This window comes from Mustela erminea, chromosome 7, assembly GCF_009829155.1.
Source record: "Mustela erminea isolate mMusErm1 chromosome 7, mMusErm1.Pri, whole genome shotgun sequence".
NCBI classification, from domain to species: Eukaryota; Metazoa; Chordata; class Mammalia; order Carnivora; family Mustelidae; genus Mustela; species Mustela erminea.
Window position 1 is genome coordinate 91,089,662 of NC_045620.1, and position 18,579 is coordinate 91,108,240.

Here is an 18,579-nt window from a genome sequence, read left to right on the forward strand (position 1 = left end):
TGAAATCTCTCACCAAGTGCATATTTAACGCAAGCCTATCCCATAGCGCCCAATAAATGTTCGTGTTTATTGTATTCCTTAGTCTGGCGTTCGGGGTGAAGGGGGATGGAATGAGGGTTAGCGGGTGACGCAGACCGAACAAGGATTCTACATATTCAAAGAGCAAAGCACAACCCGAATCCGGCGACCCTAGGTAACCACTTCTCCCAAAAGCTCCCTCAAAGACCCAGCCTCTGGCCCTTCTAGCCGTGTCGACTCTGTGGTCACAAGCCATAGAGTGGCGGAAGTGGCCCGTCCCCTTCCTCTCCCGAGCCAACGGCTTGGCGAAGCTTCTAGGGACTTCTCTGGCGCGGGGGATTGTGGGGTTGTTGGGCCGCCCGGACGCGGAGAAGACGGGAGGCGTAGCGGGCCAGTGAATAAGCTTCCAAAATGATGGTGAGTGGCGTTTCGCCTATCTGTCGCCATCCGCTGCCATCCGGGCCGTGGGTGGCACCGCCTGGCCCGGGTCGGTCCCATAGGGCCCTCCGCTACCTACTGACTCTGTCCTTAGGCGGATCCCCTCTCTCCGGCGACCCGCCGCGGCCTGGCTCGGCCCCCGCACGGAACTGGGGCTCTGGGCGAGGCCTTTGTGGGGCTGGAGGGAAGGCTTTGGTCTGGCCGGCTGCGGACTACAAGTCCCAGGCTGCTTCGGGGCCGCGAGCCCGCTTAGGGGACCGGTTTTTGGAGCCCCCTCACAATCATAAGCAGTGTTAAACGAGTGCGACTTTGAGCGTGCGTGCATACACGGTCGGCGGGTGCCTTGGGAAACGTGGGGGGTGTAAAAAAACGTGTGCTTCTTAGAACGGGCGGCATGGGGACCTTATGTTGGGCGGAGCGGAGGGGCTCAACTGTGGTTGCTCGCGGGTCCCCCAGCCCGCCTGCTGCTGCGTACGTGGAAACACACTTGGCTTGTACTTTACCACTCACTCGTTCGTTCCTGAAGTAAAAGCATATTTAGTGCCTACTGAATGTCATGTAATGCGAGCTGGTTGTTGGGGCTGCAGCTTCTCAGCCAGGAGAATGGACAGGGCACATGGGGACACTACGGCAGAGGTGGGAAGAGCCGGGCTCTGACTCCGACTCTGTCTGCCCTTCCGGACTTGGCATCAGACCAGGCTTTTCTAGTTGGCCATCTAACGCTGGGTCTCCTTTTCTTGAATTAGGGGTGTCGATGAATCCCGGAGGCCCCCTGTAGCCCAGCCCACTTCCCCCCCAGCCCTTTGTGCCATCTCAGGGCCTAGATGCTTTCAGTGGATCCCAAGCCTGCTGCTGTCTCCTGAGTTGCTTTTGAACAGGGCCAGCTTTTAAGGGGGTGTCTGAGGCAAGACCCTGACTTAGATGCTGCTCCCTGTGGTGCACTTGGCAGTTCACGAACTCATTTTGGTCTGTCAGTCAGAGGAAATCTTCTATTAAGTGGTGGCCTTCTACAGCCGCTTCCTGTCCTGGTAGAGGTCAGACTGACACCTGTGAGGTGTGTGTTCATTCTGTGACCGGATGCCCTGGGAGTCCAGTTGTACCATGATAGAAGGAACCTAGAATTTATCTGTACTTTTTTCTCCCCTTCATACCTCTAGTACTTCCCTTTTTCAGTCCCTCTCCAGCAATACCTACTTGAAGTCGCTCCAGAGCTACACTGGATGCCTAGGTTTTGTAACTGAGCTGGTACCTACTAGGTATGTGACTTTGAGCATGCTATTAAATTTCCTGCCCTCAGTGTATTAAGGGGATTCTTTGAGCTGCTACATACAGAGCATCCAGCATGGAGTAAGCACTCAGCAGATCTTAGCTGTTCTGCTAGGTGGTTGGTTTCTTCCTTCCCTCCCTGTAATCTGTCCTACTGACAAGACTTCCATCAGAGTTTTGTTTGGCAAGACTCCTTTTGGGATGTGAATCTTCTGTCAAAATCCTTGCTGTCATGGAATTAGCCCTCGATATTCCAGAATGCTTCTGTGATCAGAAGATAGGTAAAGGGGTGCCTGGCTGGCTCAGTCCATAGAGCATACAACGCCTAATCTTGGGGTCATGAGTTTAAGCCTCACATTGGGGGTAGAAATTACTTAAATAAATAAAGTTTTTTAAAAAGAGAGAGGTAAAAGGGTGCCATGATAACTCAGTCCTGTGACTTTCAGTACACTAGGAAGGAACATGTGTCCTTGCCTTTGTGGTATTGAGCACTACATGCCTTGGCATGTGAACACCTATTGTTGTTTTACAGAACATTAAGCTTTAATAATAAATAAAAGTTTTTAAGGAGGATGAAGATGAAGGTCATTAAGCTGAAATTCCAGAGGCTTCCACGATACCCTTGGCAGATTACTGGTTCCGCTCTTGTTTCTTTATTCAGTAAAAATGAGTGAGATTGAAAAGTAACTTAGAAAAGAAGCTGGACTTCCCATAGCAGTGTGTGTCCTCCAGGAGGTAAAAGAAGAGGACCTATCCAGCTTGACCTGGCTTGGTTCAATCCAGCTCTGCCACCTTTCCCTTCCCTTAGGATTCCTCGTTTATCCAGCCTGCCATTTCTATGGGCCCAGCCTACACAGCATAGGGAATGTGGGGACTATGTGGTCAGCTGCTTCTGAGCCCTCTTTGCTTTGTACTTAAGAATTCTCAGTGGATTTCGTTTCACCACCCTGCCAGTGCTTTTGCAAAAATTAGAAGCCAGTGTCTTTTTTTTTTTTTTTTTAAGACTTTATTTATTTGAGAGAGAGCACGCACACATGAGGGGGTGAGGGTCAGAAGAAGAAGCAAACTCCCTTTTGAGCAGGGAGCCTGATGCAGGACTCGGTCCTGGGACTCCGGGATCATGACCTGAGCTGAAGGCATTCGCTTAACCACCTGAGCCACCCAGGTGCCCAAGCCAGTGCTATCTTAATTCATGGCGTGTATAAAGTTGAATTTTCAGTATCAAAAGCTTTTGCGTATTACTTCGTACGTGGCCAAATCTAGGCACTCCACAAATTGAGATGACTATAATCCTTACCTTTGGGAAGCTCATACTTTAAGATGGCTGGTGTTATAAAAATTGTGCACAGAGGAAGCAGAAGGAATTACGGGATCCTCTCTTCAGGGTGCCCCTAGTAGCTGCTGTTAAAAAAACATCTTGGAAGAATTGGGGCACTGATGAATTGCTGGCATGGTAAGAAAGTGTTTTGTTTTTTACTTTTTAAAAATACCTTCACACACAAACACACACTTTATTAAGTAAGCTCTGTAGCCAACACAGGGCTCAAACTTAGGACCTGGAGATCAAGAGACACATGCTCTACCAACTGAGCCAGGGTAGGGACACCTGGATGGCTCAGCCAGTTGGTCATCTGACTCTTGGTTCAGCTCAGGTCATGATCTCAGGGACCTGAGACAGTGCCCTGTGTTGGGTTGTGGGCTCAGCACTGAATCTAAATTGTCCCTCTTGCTCTGCTCCCCCTACCCCTGTTTGTGCACTCACTCCCTCACAAATAAAATATTTTTTATTTTTTTAAAGATTTTATTTATTTGACAGAAATCACAAGTAGACAGAGAAGCAAACAGAGAGAGAGAGGGAAGCAGGCTCCCTGCCGAGCAGAGAGCCCAATGAGGGGCTCCATCCCAGGACCCCAGGATCATGACCCGAGCCGAAGGCAGAGGCCTTAACCCATTGAGCCACCCAGGCACCCCTATTTTTTATTTTTTTAAGGATTTTTTTTAATTTGTATATTTGATAGAGACAGAGAGACAGCGAGAGAGGGAACACAAGCAGGGGGAGTAGGGAAGGGAGAAGCAGGCTTCCCACTGAGCAGGGAGCCTGATCCGAGGCTCCATCCCAGGACCCTGGGATCTTGACCTGAGCAGAAGGCAGATGCCCAACAACTAAGCCACCCAGGCACCCCAAATAAAATCTTTTTTAAAAAATGGGGCGCCTGGGTGACTTAGTTAAATGTCTATCTTTGACTCAGGTCATGATCCCAGAGTCCAGGATCACAGCCCACCACACCATCCCTGCTCAGCAGGGAGTCTGCTCCTCCCTCTGCCTGCCCCCCAATCCCCAACCCTGTGCTCTCTCTCTCAAATAAATAAGATCTTTAAAGGAAAAAAAAATATCAGGGTAGCTCTTATAAATAGGCATACAGTTTGGAGGTGGAGGTAAGAAAAAGTCTTCATAAGCATTGTTCCGTTATCCTGTTAGAGAAGTGAAAATTTGTTGAAGGTAACAGGAAAAGTTTGAGATGCAAGTTGGTTTTTGATTTGAAGTTTAACACTATGCAGGGCAAGGATGAACCGAAGAAGCTTGGGGCTGCCATGAGGAATAGTTTAGCAGGACTGAGAGAGGGTAGGGCCTTTGGATGGAATAGCTTTTTCCTTACTGAAGGTGTAAGAGGTCTGAAAGAATGCTGAGAGTATAAAGAAGCCATTTCTTGCTGTCAGACCTGGGACACTGGTGAAAGGGAAGGAATTTTCTCTCTGGCCCATGCCTGACCTCAGATTACGGGGGTTATCTGACAGGTAGTCTTTAAAAAAAAGAGAAAGAAAGAAAGTAGTGTATGTGTTTATTAGGAAAACGTTGAAACAAAACAGAAAATCCACAATACAAAGCATCAGAATCCTTTTTAAGAGTATAGGAACACTCTTACTCATTACAGCTTCTTGCTCATCTTTCCAGCCCCTTTTATGCATTTACATACTATATCTTGCCTCCTACTTTGTTTCTCTTTACATTTTATATAGATAAAATGTAAATTGGAACATGCCATTCCTCTGCAATAAGTTTTTCCAGGGCTTCCTTTTGTAGGAATAAAATCCAAACTCCTTACCATGGTGTGTATTGAGTATGGAGCTGGCTGTTGCCTGCATCTGCAGCCTTATTCCAGTCTTCCTTCTGCCCACTGTCCTCCAGCTGCACTGGCCAGAGGAGTTGGCCTTTATCAGGAATTGCGCAGTGAATATGGAGTCACCCTCATGGGTCACTGGGCTTTCTGATGCGTGAACCCGTGCCTCCTTATTGTTGGGTCAAGATCTCCCTTGTGCTTTGGTTTCCTGTGTCTTTCCTGCTCAGACTAGGGGTGGACAGGGGCAGAGGCTTTCAGACTTTGTATAGCAATCCATGGTAAGAAGTACATTTTAAGTCATAGCCTAGTAGTACACATATAGCATAACAAGTTTTGAAACAGCACCCTTACTATATTCTGTTTTACAACACAAAATTAAGTCACAAACGCAGAGAAGACAGAGTCTGGCTATGAGCTCATCTCGGAAGGCACAGGTTTTGATACAAACTCTGCTTTGCCAAGATGAGGAATTACTGTCTGTGCTAACAGTCACTGAAGCAAAGGTCTCTAAGCAAAGTTTTTAAATGGGCAAGTATCCCTGTCTTCCCAGAGTTTCTAAGGCGGGTCTCCAAATTAAGCCCCTGTAGGAAGAATGACTGTTCTCGAGGCTAGCCTGCAAAATAGATGAAAATTTCTTTGGGACATTTGACTAGAGACCGGTCACAGGGAAGCTCTATGGAACTGACACTGAGAGATGGAAACATCGTGTACGAATTAGATTTGTTGTCATTTTGTGAGGCTGTCTGTTTCTCTGCCTGGCTCCTCCTGTGCACTCCAGCTAAGCATGGTTAGTAAGCTGCCTGCCTGGGCATCTCCAGGACACCACCTGAAGCTGTTGGCGTCTCGTATTTTGCATTAATGCCCCGTCAACTTCTGTGGGATTAAGCTGTAATGCAGATAAGTGGTGGTTTTGCTGGAGGGTGAACACTGAGCTTCTTCCTCCTGTGCTGTGACCTAATTCTCCAACACAGGGGATAGTGTAAGAGTTGAAAAGGCCATGCTTACTCCGCTGAGCACTGGAGAACACAGTATTTGATTTAGACTAAATCATCCTCCTCATACCATTTTCTAGCACACCTGCAGGGTATGCTGTGTTCTTGGCTGTATCTCTGGATATAGGTGCTGGTCAAGGAATCAGCGTGGTGGACAGTGGGAATATAGTTTTTAAAAACCTTCAGAGGGGCGCCTGGGTGGCTCAGTTGGTGAAGTGTCTGACTCTTAATTTCAGCTCAGGTCATGATCTCTGGGTTATGAGGTCAAGCCTTGCAGCTGGCTTGGTCCTCAGCAGGGTGTGTGCTGCTCTCTACACCCGCTCCGTGTGTGTGTGTGTGTTTGTGTGTGTGTGTGTGTGCATGTGCTCTCTCTCTTGGATCTTTAAGAGGCCTCCATATATTTCTGTTACGGGGGAGATGGAAACATTTATCCTTTTGCCCCTCCTTGAATTTCATTGCAATAGATGATTGTTAAAAGCAGTCCGTTGTTCTTTCTTCTCCAGCCCACACCAGTTATCCTGTTGAAAGAGGGGACTGATAGCTCCCAAGGCATCCCCCAGCTTGTAAGTAACATCAGTGCCTGCCAGGTGATTGCAGAGGCTGTACGAACCACCCTGGGCCCTCGTGGCATGGACAAGCTGATCGTAGATGGCCGAGGTGAGTCTGCAGGGTTCCTCAGGCCAGGGCACAGGAGAGGACACTCCTGGGGAGTGTTCGGGGTAGCAGAGATTGGCCTCACAAATGCCACTGCTTTTAAGATCTCTCATGGCTTGCTGTGAAACAGTTCCATTTCGTACTTTGTCCTGAATGCTGATAAATCTTAGGGGAATACAGGAATATATGGGAGAAGTTGGTCTCAGGAACCTGTTGGTTCTTGGGGAGAGGCAGCCTGGAAACGTGAAACAGAACCATCTGTGTTGCCTGTGGTCATTCCATTGTATCATGTCACCAGAACAGAATTTCCCCTCATGTTTTAGTGTCCTAGCTGACATGGGAGATAATAGGGTGTTAATTAGATAGTCAAGACTATCTAAACAGTTTCTCACTCATTTGAAGTAATATTTTCTACATTCAGTTTGAGGTGTGCAAAGTGCTGTTTGGAGAAAATCAGGAGCTCATGGTCTTCAGAAGCTTGTGGTTTCAGGTGCTTTGTGCACAGAGCTAAGTCTGTAAAAAGATCAGTTCATAGATGCCACGATCTTCTCTTGTCCCATCCCAGTAAAGTGTGTGTGGGCTCCCAAGTCCAACTGGGAAAAGGGTCTTTAAATTTTTACTTTCTGTTTTTCCTTTTAAGGCAAAGCAACAATTTCTAATGATGGGGCCACAATTCTGAAACTCCTTGATGTTGTCCATCCTGCAGCAAAGACTCTAGTGGACATTGCCAAATCCCAAGATGCTGAGGTGGGGAAATCAAGCATATGTGTTTAAGTAAAGGTTGAAATGCATGGTTCTTTTGCTTTTCTCGCATAAAGGTTTTTTTTTTTTTTTTTTAATTTTAACTCTGAAATTATGATTTCACAAGTAGTACATACTTGTAAAATAATTAGATGGTATTGATAGTCTTTGAAGATTTATACTCTTTCACTGCATTTAGCTGAGATATTAGAACCAGGGCCATATACTGTCATGCATATCTGTGACCTTGTAAATAATTTAATCTCTCTACCCCTGAAACAAATAATATATGTTAATTTTTTTAAAAAAGCAAAAAGAAACAGGTGAAAATAATTTTAGTATATTTAGTATATTTAGCTTAAAAAAAATCTCTCGGGGGCGCCTGGGTGGCTCAGTGGGTTGAGGCCTCTGCCTTCGGATCAGGTCATGATCCCAGGGTCCTGGGATCCAGCCCCACATCGGGCTCTCTGCTTAGCGGGGAGCCTGCTTCCCTTCCTCTCTCTGCCTGCCTCTGTGCCTACTTGTGATCTTTGCCTGTCAAATAAATAAATGAAATCTTTAAAAATCTCACATGTTAGTCACCTTATAAGATGGGACTGGAAACTCCAAGGTTTCCAGTTTATCTGCTGTTGTTTTTCCATGCTGGTAAAATACAGATAACATAAAGTTTGCCACTTCAGTCATTTTCAAGTGTATGAAATGACAACATTAACCAGTGTGTCTTAAAGCATTTCTAACTCTGTGGGCACTGGGGTGGCTCAGTTCCCTAAGCCTCTGCCTTTGGCTCAAGTCATGATCCCAGGGTGGTGAGATGGAGCCCCAAGTCAATCTCCTTGCTCAGTAGGGATCCTGCTTCTCCCTCTCCCTCTGCCTGAGGCTCCCCTGGGTTGTGCTCTTTTTCTCGCTACATCTCTCTGTGTGTCTTTCAAATAAATAAATAAAATCTTTACCCAAAAAAAGAAAATCTAACACTAGAATCTTGATAATAACTGTTGAGAGGAAACAGGCTTGCATTTTAGAGTATCACAGATATGTTCTAAAGTTATATAAAAAGGTTTATTGAGACCCAGTAGCCTATAAAACAGTATAACTTGTAAAAATTAAAGTGAGAATAATCTGAATTTGACCTGTTACTATCTTCAACAAGGGACTAATAACCTTTCTGGCCAGGAGTTTGGCCACTTAAACCCTTTACCCCAGTACCACTTCTTCCCCCTTGGAGGTTCCTCACATTACACAATGGACATAAGTGAGTTGAAAGTGAATTTCTGCCAAATCAGATGTGAACTGGTTTTAGCTTTTATTCTTTTTCTCATTCATTAAAAATAGGGTTTACATAACTCTTAATCTCACAAAACAAACTGAGGGTTGCTGGGGGGAGGGAGGTTGGGAGAAGGGGGTGGGATTATGGACATTGGGGAGGGTATGTGCTTTGGTGAGTGCTGTGAAGTGTGTAAACCTGGTGATTCACAGACCTGTACCCCTGGGGATAAAAATATAGGTTTATAAAAAATAAAAAATTAAAAAAAAAATAGGGTTTAGATCCCATTGTAGAAAATGACTATGTTAGAATGGTTAGCAGATTGTTATCTGCTTGTTCCAGTGTATAAAATGTAAAGGACTTTTGGCCTTTCCTGGAAGGTTTGTTTTAGTGGGATTCGGCGGAAATGATCTTTTTGGAAACTTCTGTAGTCCTTCATACTCCTTAAAGAATGTTTGTGTCCTGTCTCTTGCTGCCATGGTTACCTGGGACACAGAAGCATAAGCATGACTGGGACTATCTTGTTCATCATGCCTGTGTGTAATATATAAGTTCTTGGTTAATCTGCTTATGTGATTTCACATCCTGAGGAACTTTGATTGTCCAAATCAGCTCTCTTTGGAGAATGGTCCTGGCTGGGGAATTAATTTTGTAGCCCAGAGCCTTTTGATGGGATGGATACCTAACTGCCTTCACCTATGCTTTCAGGAAAAAACATTTCACACCCATTTAAACACTCCTAGTTTAAATGAGTAGGTTGCCTAAAAATGGAGTTTCAGGGTTTATCTCTAAACATGAGAAAACGTGAATTTCCTGTCATCTGCTTCCAGGTCGGTGATGGTACCACCTCTGTGACCCTGCTGGCTGCTGAGTTTCTGAAGCAAGTAAAACCCTATGTGGAGGAAGGTTTGCACCCACAGATCATCATCCGAGCTTTCCGCACTGCCACCCAGTTGGTATGGGAATATTGGGTACCCTGGCCATGTGCTTGGGCACCTTCATGTTTTTCTTAGGATAATACCTTTACTGGGGTATAGAGAGGCTGGTGACAGGGTTCTTTGGACTTTTTCTGACTTCTCCCTACAAATTTCAGATCTGCCATTCAGTAGCTATCTCTTCAAGCTTCAGGTTTCCTGATGGACTCAGTAAGTGAGAGCTGGGGTTTTTTGGTTTGTTTTTTATCAAGTTCCTCATGGCACACATGTTAGGACCCTGCTTTTACTGATCTTTGACCGTCATTCTGTGATCTTGGGCAAGTCAGTCCCTCTAGGCTTTACTTTCTCCCTTTACTATCTCTCTTCCAGGGGCACCTGGGTGCCTTGTCAGTTAAGTGTCCAACTCGTGATTTCGGCTCAGGGTCATGGATGAAGCACTCGGCTCAGGCTCCATGCTCAGTGGGGAGTCCGCTTGAGATTCTCTCCCCTACCCCCCAAAGTTACTTACTATCTGTTTCGGGTTGGTAACATTAAAATGAGATCATACATGAGAAATGCTTTTGAAAAGATACTAAGTTTAACATACAAAGGTATTATGTATCTAATAAATTAAAGCGCTGGAAGACGTCATGGGTGTTTTTCATAAGCCAGAAGGTTTGGCCCAATCTAGAATCCTAGCTTGTTTCCACTCACTTATTTTAGTGTATTTTTTGCATATTCAGAGTTAAATCCTAGAAATACCTTGGCTTTTCAGAACTAGACCTATGCCTAGACCTATTTGTCACTGGGAGTTTTCTAAACTACAGAGACCTTTGTTTCAGGCAGCTATAGGACTTGGAAGTGTTGTTTCAGCTGCAGAGTGGTAATGTTTAAGAATTGGGAGTAAACAGGGGCGCCTGGGTGGCTCAGTGGGTTAAGCCGCTGCCTTCGGCTCAGGTCATGATCTCAGGGTCCTGGGATCGAGTCCTGCATCGGGCTCTCTGCTCGGCAGGGAGCCTGCTTCCTTCTCTTTCTCTCTGCCTGCCTCTCAGTGTACTTGTAATTTCTCTCTGTCAAATAAATAAATAAAATCTTTAAAAAAAAAAAAAAAAGAATTGGGAGTAAACAGATTATAGAGTGGCAGGATGGTCTGGGACCCACCTCTCCAGGTTGCCTTTGGCGCCAGGGACTCACTCGGCTTCTGTTGTTGGCAGGCAGTTAACAAGATCAAAGAGATCGCTGTGACCGTGAAGAAGGAAGATAAAGTGTAAGTTTTTGGTGGGCTCTGTCAGAACCTTGACTTTCTGTGGCCAAACTGGATGTAGAAGTGTGTTGCCACCCTATATGGGCCCGGGGCTATTGGCTCTTGCCAGACCCTTGGCTGTATGCCAGCTTACACAGCACAAAAGGGGCTGTATGCTGGAGTTTTAAAGCTGTCCCACGCGAGGTCTCTGGCCGTGGTCACCATCCCTCAGTGGTAATCTGTCCTAAAGATGCAGAAGAGGAAGGTGCTGTGGGCTGAGTTTAGACACCAGAACAGACCCCCTGTCCACACTGCAGTAGACTCAACACTAGAGCCTGATGCAGGTCCCACCCATCCTCGTGTCCCAGGGAGCAGAGGAAGCTGCTGGAGAAGTGTGCCATGACCGCCCTGAGCTCCAAGCTGATTTCCCAGCAGAAAGCCTTCTTTGCCAAGATGGTGGTGGATGCAGTGACGATGCTCGACGATCTGTTGCAGCTTAAGATGATTGGAATCAAGAAGGTGCAAGGTGGTGCCCTGGAGGTAAGCCTGCCACAGCCCCCCGGGAGGCTCCTGCCTTCGCATGGACTCTGCAGACGGGTCGGTGCAGGAGGTGAGCACACCGTACAGGTGCTGAGAGAATGTGTTTTGGGCTGGAAGTCAGACTAGAGTTGTGGTCCCCATGATGTCACTACAGCCTATGACTGTACATACGTTCTGGACCTGTATTTACTTGTCAGCAGAAGAACAGATTGAACTCGATTTTTAGAATCTCTGTGTGATGTGGGAGGGGATAGCCCTAGCTCCATCTGATAAATCATTTAGGACCCTCCGGGCGAATAAATCTGAGAAGTGCTTCTCAGTCCACTCTATTTCAAGGGACACGCCTTTTATTCATTTGTTTTGAATAGATTATACATAGTTTTAAATGTATAAAGGGGCCTAAAGATAAAAATAAATGCCCCAGATACAACCACCATTAAGTGTGTGTGTGTGTGTGTGTATGTGTGCGCAAGTGCTTCCAGCATACTGTGTGTGTCTATAAACATATGTAAATACTGCTTTTCTAAACACAAGGGTTTATTTGTAATACAGTGTTCTGTAATTCCCTTTTGTCCATTTAACAATATATTTTAGAATTTCTTTTTAAAGATTTTATTTATTTATTTGATAGAGCTCACAAGTAGGCAGAGAGGCAGGCAGAGAGAGAGGAAGGGAAGCAGGCTCCCTGCTGAGCAGAGAGCCCGATGCGGGGCTCTATCCTGGGACCCTGGGATCATGACCTGAGCCGAAGGCAGAGGCTTTAACCCACTGACCCACCCAGGTGTCCCTCTGCCTATCCATCTTGATAGAGCTCAGGCATCACCCCTTTAGGATGCTGTGGATTTGAGTGTTGCACACGTGTTCGCTGTTAGGCAATAGTATTAGAGATTAGCCCTGACAGAGAACATGGAGGTCTTTGAGCTGAATATACCCTTTTTTATTGAGTGGGAAATAACTTGGTCCCTTAATAAGAGAGATCTGGAGGGCGCCTGGGTGGCTCAGTGGGTTGAGCCCCTGCCTTCGCTCGGGTCATGATCCCGGGGTCTTGGGATCGAGTCCCGCATCGGGCTCTCAGGGAGCCTGTTTCCTCCTCTCTCTGCCTGCCTCTCTGCCTACTTGTGATCTCCCTCTGTCAAATAAATAAATAAAATCTAAAACAAAAAAAAAAAGAGAGAGGGAGATCTGGGATTTGAACCCAAGTCTTTGGATAGTGCTGAAGTCCATCCTAAGGGCAGCATGCTTTCTTACTATTCCCTACTATTAAATCCAACCCACAGGAAGCTCAAGTTCTGAGGGACTGAAATGTAGGAAGCCACAGTTGTAGCTAGGGAACTGTACAGGGGTTTTCTGACCCTTCTGGCTTCATCTCCTGGGAAGAGGGTGCACCTAGCTTACCGCACACAGGTCAGAGTGTGTGTGCACACACGCAGGACAGATAGAGGGGGTGTGGGGAGACGTGTTCCGTAGAAAACTGGGAGGGAGTTGAGTTGGGATTGAAGGGGGAGGCATTAGGCAGCCAGTACCTTATTCGTAAATGCCTGGTCCCTTGTCTGGCACTGGAGGTATACATTTGGCATTATCCCTTGGCTCCCACTTTGGAGGTCAGTCTTAGAGGAGTGCCCAAATGGCTTTTACCATGCTTAGTCTCTGTAAGCTGAATGATTGATTTTCTTGATACTGAAGGGACAGCCAAAATACGTTTTGTGTTTTTCCCAGGTTTTATGAAAATGAAAAGGCTTTATTGTAACAGTGAAATAAAGTCATGGTCGGGGTGCCTGGTGGCTCAGTGAGTTAAGCCTCTGCCTTCGTCCCAGGTCATGATCTCAGGGTCCCGGGATCGAGTCCCACATCAGGCTGTCTGCTTGGCAGGGAGCTTGCTTCCCCACCTCTCTCTGCCTGCCTCTCTGCCTACTTGTGATCTCTCTCTCTCTGTCAAATAAATAAAATCTTGAAAAAAAAAAAAATGAAGACATGGTTCACTCTTTCAGGTTCACAGGAATAGACATATCTCTCCTATGGCCTAGTACGCCACTAGCTTGATTTCATTTCATGCCGGTACTGAACTGTTGACTGTTTTGTTATTTTTAAACAGGAGTCCCAGCTGGTAGCTGGCGTCGCGTTCAAGAAGACTTTCTCTTATGCTGGGTTTGAAATGCAACCCAAAAAGTACAATAATCCAATGATCGCCCTTTTAAATGTCGAGCTTGAGCTGAAAGCTGAGAAAGATAATGCTGAAATCAGAGTCCACACCGTTGAGGTAGGCCCCACCAGCTGGCAGTGGCCAGGGAATGGTCAGCTTTCTGGGCCAAAGCCATGGTCTTTGTGGACATCTTGGGCACAGCTTTGTTTCTCAGGCTCCCTATGGACCCCATTCTCCTCCTGGCCCCCTGAATATGTTGATGTCCAAGTACTAGGCCCACTTTTTTTCCCATTCTGCTCCCTAAGTGACCTGACGTGAGGGGATTTGGGTAGGTAAGACCTGCTGAAATAATTCTTTGGCCCCTGAGATGGGGCTAGCGGGGCCTTCCACCTATACACCAAGCCCAGGTTTTTGAGTCCTCTTATTTGAGCAGATGAAGGCCGTTCTGCACCGGGTCCCACACTATAGGGACAGGTGTGCTCCCATGACCGATGATACCAAGGCTGTCTCTGGAGGTGGCAGTGTTCCCAGCTATAAGCAGGTGCTGTTAGGTAACGTGCCCCCAGCACAGAATGGCCTCTTGGGGAGGGGGTCTTGTCACTGGGGACTCCGTGGGTACAGCTTCTCAGAGGAATCTAGATCTGTGAGGCTAAACTATTTCTTAACACCTTGGCATGCCAGCTCTGGAGGAACTCCCAGTCCTGGGGTTATTTTCTGTTTTGGCGTTTAAAAGTTTTAGGTGGTTTCCAAGTTACCGTATGGGGTCCTTGTTTAGTTGGACTGAGGAGAGGCTCTTCTGGTTACCGTCTTCTGGTTAATTCTCAGATAAATCCGCATATTTTACTTTGGGGGGTATACTTTAGCCTACCATATATGCTGATCTCCCCCCAAAAGCATCCTCATCCTTTTCTGGGTCTCTTAAGGATTATCAGGCAATTGTCGATGCCGAATGGAACATTCTCTATGACAAGTTAGAGAGGATCCATCATTCTGGAGCGAAAGTCGTCTTGTCCAAACTCCCCATTGGGGATGTGGCCACCCAGTACTTTGCTGACAGGGACATGTTCTGTGCTGGCCGAGTACCGGAGGAGGATCTGAAGAGGACAATGATGGTAACCAAATGTTTTCATTTACTCCTGGTGTGCTGGAGTGCGCTTTCAGGTTGGCACGTGATTCTAGGCCTGTCTTTGCTTTTTTTTGGCCTTGAAGCACTCCAGTCCCCATGTGCACATGCTCGGTATAACCGAAACAAGTCAGGAAATGTGATTTGTGCAGGAACCTAGTAGTAATGTTATGATCAGCTAGAGAAACTTAAGTATTGGTGTTTCCAGCCAGATTTCCTCCTTTTTTTTTTTTTTCGCATTTCACCAAAGATGTGCTAGGTCTAAAGCACCGATCTTAAGTTGTTGGGCCCAGGGCACACTAGTTTGGGGGAGTGGGTTTTGGCTGAAGTAAAGGGTCCCCATCTCCTTTTAACTAGACCTGCTTGCCTGCCATGTGTTTTTGTTCTGTTTTATTTTCTCCTCTTTCGGGGATAAGGCTGAGAGTGGGTTATCCAGGGCAGGAGGCTCTGGGCACTAGTGTAGGGTTTGGCATGGGAATTGGCTTTTCAGGCTGGGTGGCAGGAAGCTGTCTTCTGGCTTCGCGGGAGCCTTAACTGCCAGGTGGTCTTACTTTCCTGTGCTCCTCAGGCCTGTGGAGGCTCCATCCAAACCAGTGTGAATGCTCTGTCATCAGACGTGCTGGGCCGCTGCCAGGTCTTTGAAGAGACCCAGATTGGCGGCGAGAGGTAAGCCATAGGCCTGGGCTGCCTGTTGGCGGAGGTCACGGGACCTGCCTGGTCTGGCCTTCTGCCTTTTTCTGGGATGTGCATATGCTCCTCTTTTTTGAAGTCTCACCTTTCGGAGCATAAAGAACTCAGATACGAAGTATTTCGAGAGGGGAGGAAGTCAAGTTGGGTCTAAGGTCTGACTCCACAATGCCCCAGGGTTACAGCCCCAAATTTTGCCCAGAACATGTCTACCAGAGTGGAATTGGAATACCCTAGTGGGATTTGGAAAACCAAAAGAGCAGCTACTGAGTGTTGGGAGGATGTGGTGAGGTCAGACACAGCAGGCTGGCAGCAGAAATTAACATGTATGATTTTGATCCTGGGTATAGGTACAATTTCTTCACTGGCTGCCCCAAGGCCAAGACTTGCACTATCATCCTTCGTGGCGGTGCTGAGCAGTTTATGGAGGAGACAGAGCGGTCCCTGCACGATGCCATCATGATTGTCAGGAGGGCCATCAAGGTACTAGGCTGGGGGTGTCCTGCCCACACAGCCTGCTCTGCCTCACCAGCTGATAAGACCCTGGATTTGTGTGGTGGCTTCTTCCATGTATAACCTGTCCTTCCCTGAGTGGTCTGTTTTCCCTCAGTTGCCTCACAAGTCATAGAGAAACAACCTCATTATCTCAGAATAGGTGATACTGTCTTAAAGGCTATGACTTGTGAACCATCCGTGAAGCTGCTGTTATCAGCCATCCCAGTGATTGTACTGGTGCCCTCAAACTACACAGTGACCCTGAAGATGGTCAGAAACCAGAAGGTTCACCGGATTGCAGTTGGGATGTGCTAGAAAAGAGCCGCATCTAGGTTTCCTGGGGTTTGGGATGTGGGAGGAATAAGGAACCACTCCCTTTCGGTGCTAGAGGGCCTGCCGACTGGCTGGTCTAGCTTGGCTGTGGCTGGAGCTTGGACCAGAGGCCTGTTAGCATTGAGAGGTGGGTCTGGTCTCTGCAGAACGATTCAGTGGTGGCTGGCGGCGGGGCCATTGAGATGGAGCTGTCCAAGTACCTGCGGGATTACTCAAGGACCATTCCGGGAAAACAGCAGCTGTTGATCGGGGCATATGCCAAAGCCTTGGAAATTATCCCACGCCAGCTGTGTGACAATGCTGGCTTTGATGCCACAAACATCCTCAACAAGCTGCGGGCTCGGCATGCCCAGGTGGGTCCTTTTCCCTTGGGTCCAGGGATTGGGTGTGTGGGCCTCAATTTGGAGCGTGTGCCATGCCTGCTCAGGCTGTGCTTGCTGGGCCCCAGGGACAGGGCTGGAACCGGACCCTGTACCAGCTCACTGTGTCTCTGAGGGCAGAGAGAGCCGCAGTGCCATCAGAGGAACCAGGGAAACCCTGCTGCCTCTTCCCCAGAAGCACACACTGACCACATATATGGGGCTTCCCAGGGTGGTGGTAAGCAGGTCGGAGCCCCATCGACTAGCAGTCCAGCCACAGCTCTGCTGCTTCTAAGTTGTGATCTCCCGGAGAGCTCATTGGGTTCATTCGCTGTTTGGCAGATACTTCTTGAGAGGTGTTAAGTGCTGGGCACTGTGACACAGCACTCAGTGAGTGGTCTTGCTTCTGACTTGCCTGAGGGCGTGAAGCAAACATTCACTTCTCTGCATCTCCATATCCTCATCTGAAATGGGGACTAATGTAAGCAGTGAGCCAAGTAAGGGGGGGTTGGGGAGTGTTCCTCTTGAGAAATACACAGTCCTCAGGGTGACCTGAGGATGGGGCGTCCCCAAAACACAGCATGTTGCCCAGAAGAGGTCCTAGAGCTCTTGTGTGAGCAGCTTGTTTAGGGTTTGAAGGGGGTGGGCGTTAGGGGCACGGGTGGGAAGACATGCACACCCAGCTTCCTGGGGTGACACCAGGCAGATGCCATCTTCCTTGGGGAAATTTGGGCAAGTTCAGAAAGAATGAGGTTTTCTAACACCCAGAAGCTTTTGGAGGATATGTGGGAAGAAATTTGAGAGCAGTTACCTGTTACCTCCTCTCTTTTCCTGTTCTTTCAGGGGGGCATGTGGTACGGAGTGGACATCAATAACGAGGACATTGCTGACAACTTCGAGGCCTTCGTGTGGGAGCCAGCCATGGTGCGCATCAACGCCCTGACCGCAGCGTCTGAGGCCGCCTGCCTTATCGTGTCAGTAGATGAAACCATCAAAAACCCTCGCTCAACAGTGGACGCTCCCCCAGCGGCAGGCCGGGGCCGGGGCCGGGGCCGCCCGCATTGAGAGGCACTCTGCCCCTCTTGCAGGGGGCTGGCAGGCTGGCTGCAGGGTGTGCTTACTCTATCTTGGTCAGTTGGTATCACAAGGAAGGGGTAGTCATTGGTCCACTCTGTTCTCACTGGAGGTTATTTAAATAAACTTAAGACTTAGAATACACTTTACAAATTACCTGGGCACGGGAGTTTTACTTGGAAGTGTCTTGACTCTAGCTCAGGATTTTGCTTTTATATGTATTCACCCACAGAAAAATCTTTCCTGTCGGGCTGAATTCTCAGCAGCCTCTGGTTGTTAAGGCAGAGTGTGCCGCAGGGAGCTCCACTTGGGAACCTCCATCTGGAAGTCTCACTTTGTTAGTTTTCTTTATCCCAGAACTGGCTGGGACACTGATGTCATCTTGTTTAGCCCTGGCCTCACCAGGCACCGCTCCCAGGGTTTCTCTGGGTTTGAGTACCTGTGTTACGTTACTTCGTTTGCTCCTTCCACCTCCATACTCTTGGCTCAGTCTTTGGTCTGATTCAAGATCTCATGGTTGAGGGATCTTGGAGGAGTGTTCTAGAGAGGCCACATCCTCTTGAAATTCTGTGGTGATTGTTCAGAAGTCCCTTGAGGAGGTGCCTGAAGGAACACCCACCTGGTCTTCTCGATTCAACCACTAATGGCCTTGGTAGTTCCTTTTGCCTTCATCTGACCGGTGGAGGTTTGGAGTGGCCAGCACAGATAAACTGGAAATCAGCAGGGTCTGACTGCATTTCTCGTTCACACTGTCCTGAGAGCCAGTCTATAGCTAGCTAGCGTCATTGAAGCTAGAGGTGGGACTCTATCTCCTTGAGCCATGGGAGCCTTAGCTGCCTGACACTGGGAGGTGATCAGGAAGAAAATCTCTTGAGTTTGGCCCACCCTTGGGTAGGTGGACTCAAGCAGGATGGGGTGTTGGGCAGGCTGTGGAGTCAGGCATCCCTCCCTACTTGATGGTCTCTGGGCAAACTGACTTTTCTAAGCCCCCGCCACGCTGCCTGTATGGGAAACAGAAGATCCGGCTTGGAGTTGTGGGGACACGTGTTCATCTGCTTGTTCGATGCTGGAACCACATGTAATTTAAGCCCAAACCCCTGGTCTTTTTTCTGATTTTAAATATTTCAAGATCTCAGTAATCAAATCAGTGGGGCAACCTCATTTGGCAAAATGGGGGGATCG

General features: G+C 47.7%; 1 protein-coding gene across 2 annotated transcripts; it reads left to right on the top strand.

Moving 5' to 3' along the window:
• The first annotated feature begins 296 nt into the window (after positions 1-296).
• Positions 297-17,553, top strand: CCT7 (chaperonin containing TCP1 subunit 7). 2 transcript variants are annotated; one of them, XM_032352460.1, is made up of 12 exons: positions 297-435; positions 6,337-6,490; positions 7,128-7,234; positions 9,320-9,445; positions 10,618-10,670; positions 11,015-11,186; positions 13,279-13,443; positions 14,250-14,438; positions 15,018-15,115; positions 15,487-15,619; positions 16,111-16,317; positions 17,167-17,553. In XM_032352460.1, the coding sequence occupies exons 1-12, from the start codon at positions 430-432 to the stop codon at positions 17,386-17,388; spliced, it is 1,632 nt and encodes a 543-aa protein (XP_032208351.1). In that variant the 5' UTR covers positions 297-429; the 3' UTR covers positions 17,389-17,553. The 2 variants fall into 2 exon arrangements, with proteins under 2 accessions (XP_032208351.1, XP_032208352.1); XM_032352461.1 differs by lacking the exons at positions 297-435; positions 6,337-6,490; positions 7,128-7,234; positions 10,618-10,670 and having other exon boundaries at positions 9,384-9,445.
• The last annotated feature ends 1,026 nt before the right edge of the window (positions 17,554-18,579 follow it).